The sequence below is a fragment of the Nannospalax galili genome, unplaced genomic scaffold, assembly GCF_000622305.1.
Source record: "Nannospalax galili isolate Female #2095 unplaced genomic scaffold, S.galili_v1.0 scaffold459, whole genome shotgun sequence".
Classification (NCBI taxonomy): Eukaryota; Metazoa; Chordata; class Mammalia; order Rodentia; family Spalacidae; genus Nannospalax; species Nannospalax galili.
Genome location: NW_008344211.1, coordinates 1,474,981 through 1,477,234, shown reverse-complemented (window position 1 = coordinate 1,477,234; position 2,254 = coordinate 1,474,981). Strand labels below are relative to the sequence as shown.

The 2,254-nt window shown below is 56.5% G+C and overlaps 1 protein-coding gene across 3 annotated transcripts in view; it reads right to left on the bottom strand.

Moving 5' to 3' along the window:
- Positions 1–657: 657 nt before the first annotated feature.
- Positions 658–2,254, bottom strand: part of Ca5a (carbonic anhydrase 5A) — a 26,872-nt gene continuing 25,275 nt past the window's right edge. For all 3 annotated transcript variants that reach the window (XM_029567135.1, XM_029567134.1, XM_008840553.3), the window contains one exon: positions 658–981. In XM_029567135.1, coding sequence (XP_029422995.1) covers positions 841–981 — 141 coding nt within the window. In that variant the 3' untranslated portion in view covers positions 658–840. The remainder of the gene's footprint in view (positions 982–2,254) is intronic.

Sequence of the window (2,254 nt, the reverse complement as noted above, 5' to 3'; positions counted from 1 at the left end):
AGGGGAGAGAGGAGAGGGAAGGGAAAGGGGGAGGAGGGGAGAGGAGGAGAGGGGGAGGGGAGGGAAGGAAAGAGGCCTCTCTTCAGAGCCTCAGGAGGGAACCTGACCAAACCTTGACTTCAGACTCTTCCTGGGCTGTAAGACTGAACTCGTAATACCCTGTACCACAAACCCTCCTCAATACGTTGCAGCAGCCTTGGGGTTTGTGTTGAGGAAAAGGCTGTTGCTCCCAGTCTGTTGCCAGGAACCCCAGGTGGGCCTAGCAGTGATGGACCAGAGTCATCCATGTGTAGAGAGGGAATGACAGGCCAGGCACAGCAACCTGGGTGCCGGTGGCTTGCTCAGTCCCCAAGGCTACCTTGAAACTGCCTTGGGTTTCTAGCCTATGGGTTCGGGGGCGGGGGGGTTTGCGTGTGCGCTGTATGTGTGTGTGCAGGTGCACATGTGGAGCACTGAGGATGACTTCATGACAATTGTCAAACACCTTCCACCTTTTGAGATATGGTCTCTCACTGGCCCAGGACGTCAGGGTGTAGGTCAGGCTGGCTGACTTATAGCCCGCAGCGCTGCACCCGACTTTTATGTGGATTCTGGGACCAGAACTTGGGTCCTTATGCCCACGCGGCGCAGCGCGCACACAGGACCTTCAACACGGAGTCTAGACACCCGAGCATGTCCCGGCCGAACCCCCGGCTCTGCTGCCACTCATTTGTTTTTATTTATTTTCTGCTCCAGTTTCCATGAAGGATTTCGGTGGCGCGCAGCAAGGCACGAACCGTTGACGAGGTTTCACGGCCCGGATTTAATGCAGATGCGCGTGGGACCGACAGTCGGCTGTTGTCAGGACCTCATCCCGGCGACGGCCCGGAAGGACGAACTGACCCGCCGATCCATGAGGGGCTGGAGTGGGCGGAAGTTGTTTACCATCACCTCCTCCTTCTCGCCCCTAGCAGAGAACAGGAGTGCGCGGAAGGCCGACAGCTGGAACAGAGCAGCCAGAGTGAGGTGTCGGTGAGGAAGGGTCCGCTCCCACCGCCGGGCCATGTGACCCGCAGAGCGGAAGGCCGACAGCTGGAACAGAGCAGCCAGAGTGAGGTGTCGGTGAGGAAGGGTCCGCTCCCACCGCCGACGGCCGTGTGACCCGCAGACCGGGGTGGGTGGGGCAGCGACTCCTAGGGGTCAATAGAGGCATTGCATCTGCCACTGCTGGGCGTGGGAAGCCCAGGGCCTCAGGGGGAAGCCGGCAGCCCCAGGGAGAGGTCGCAGGGAGGGTACTGAGGCCCAGGCAACACGCAGTGCCAGTTTTCCAGTCACTGAGTGAGCCACTTTGGGAAGAAGTCCTCTGGGCATGCACCATGCTGGCCGATGTGTTCACCTCCAAACCCCACTGGACTGTGATGGGCAAGGACTCCAGGCTCAGTTTTCGTTACTTCTGTTCCCTTTCAGTGACTTTCCTAGGAGTAAGTAGCCTGGAGGGTCAGGTCTAGGCTCTTTAATCCCGTGTCATCAGGATGTTGGCTAAGTCTAGACCCCACATTACACAGATCAGGAATGTGATGACGGGAGACATGAATGAGTGTTTCCCCTGCCGGCCCCATCAGCACCCCAGGTGTGACTGTGGGGCCTTGTCCACCTCAACAACTGGAAAATCCTTCCAGTAATGCAGGAACATCTAAAACACACCAATGGTACTGGGGGGCCAACTCAGCTGGTAAAGCACTTGCCCTGCAAGTATCAAGACCCAAGGCTGATCCCCAGAACCCACATGAAAATACTGTGCGTGATGGCACGCTCTTGGAACCTCAGTGCTGGGGAGGCGGAAGACAGGGGCAAGCCTGGTCAGCCAGCTTAACCTAATAGGCTAATTCCAGGAAAAACAACAAGAAAACAAGGTGGGGGCTGGAGACTGCGTGATGGCACGCTCTTGGAACCTCAGTGCTGGGGAGGCGGAAGACAGGGCAAGCCTGGTCAGCCAGCTTAACCTAATAGGCTAATTCCAGCAAAAACAACAAGAAAACAAGGTGGGGGCTGGAGATGGCTCGGCGGTTAAGAGTACTGGCTGCTCTTGCAGAGGACCCAGGTTCAGTTTCCAACACCCATATGGCAGTTAACAAAAGTTTGTAACTCCAGCTCCAGGGGATCTGACACTCTCTTCTGGTCTCCTCAGGCTCTGCACACACAACGTGCTCTTAGCAGGCAAAACACTCATACACACACACAAAAAAAATTTTTTTTTGTCTTTTTGAAGACAGGG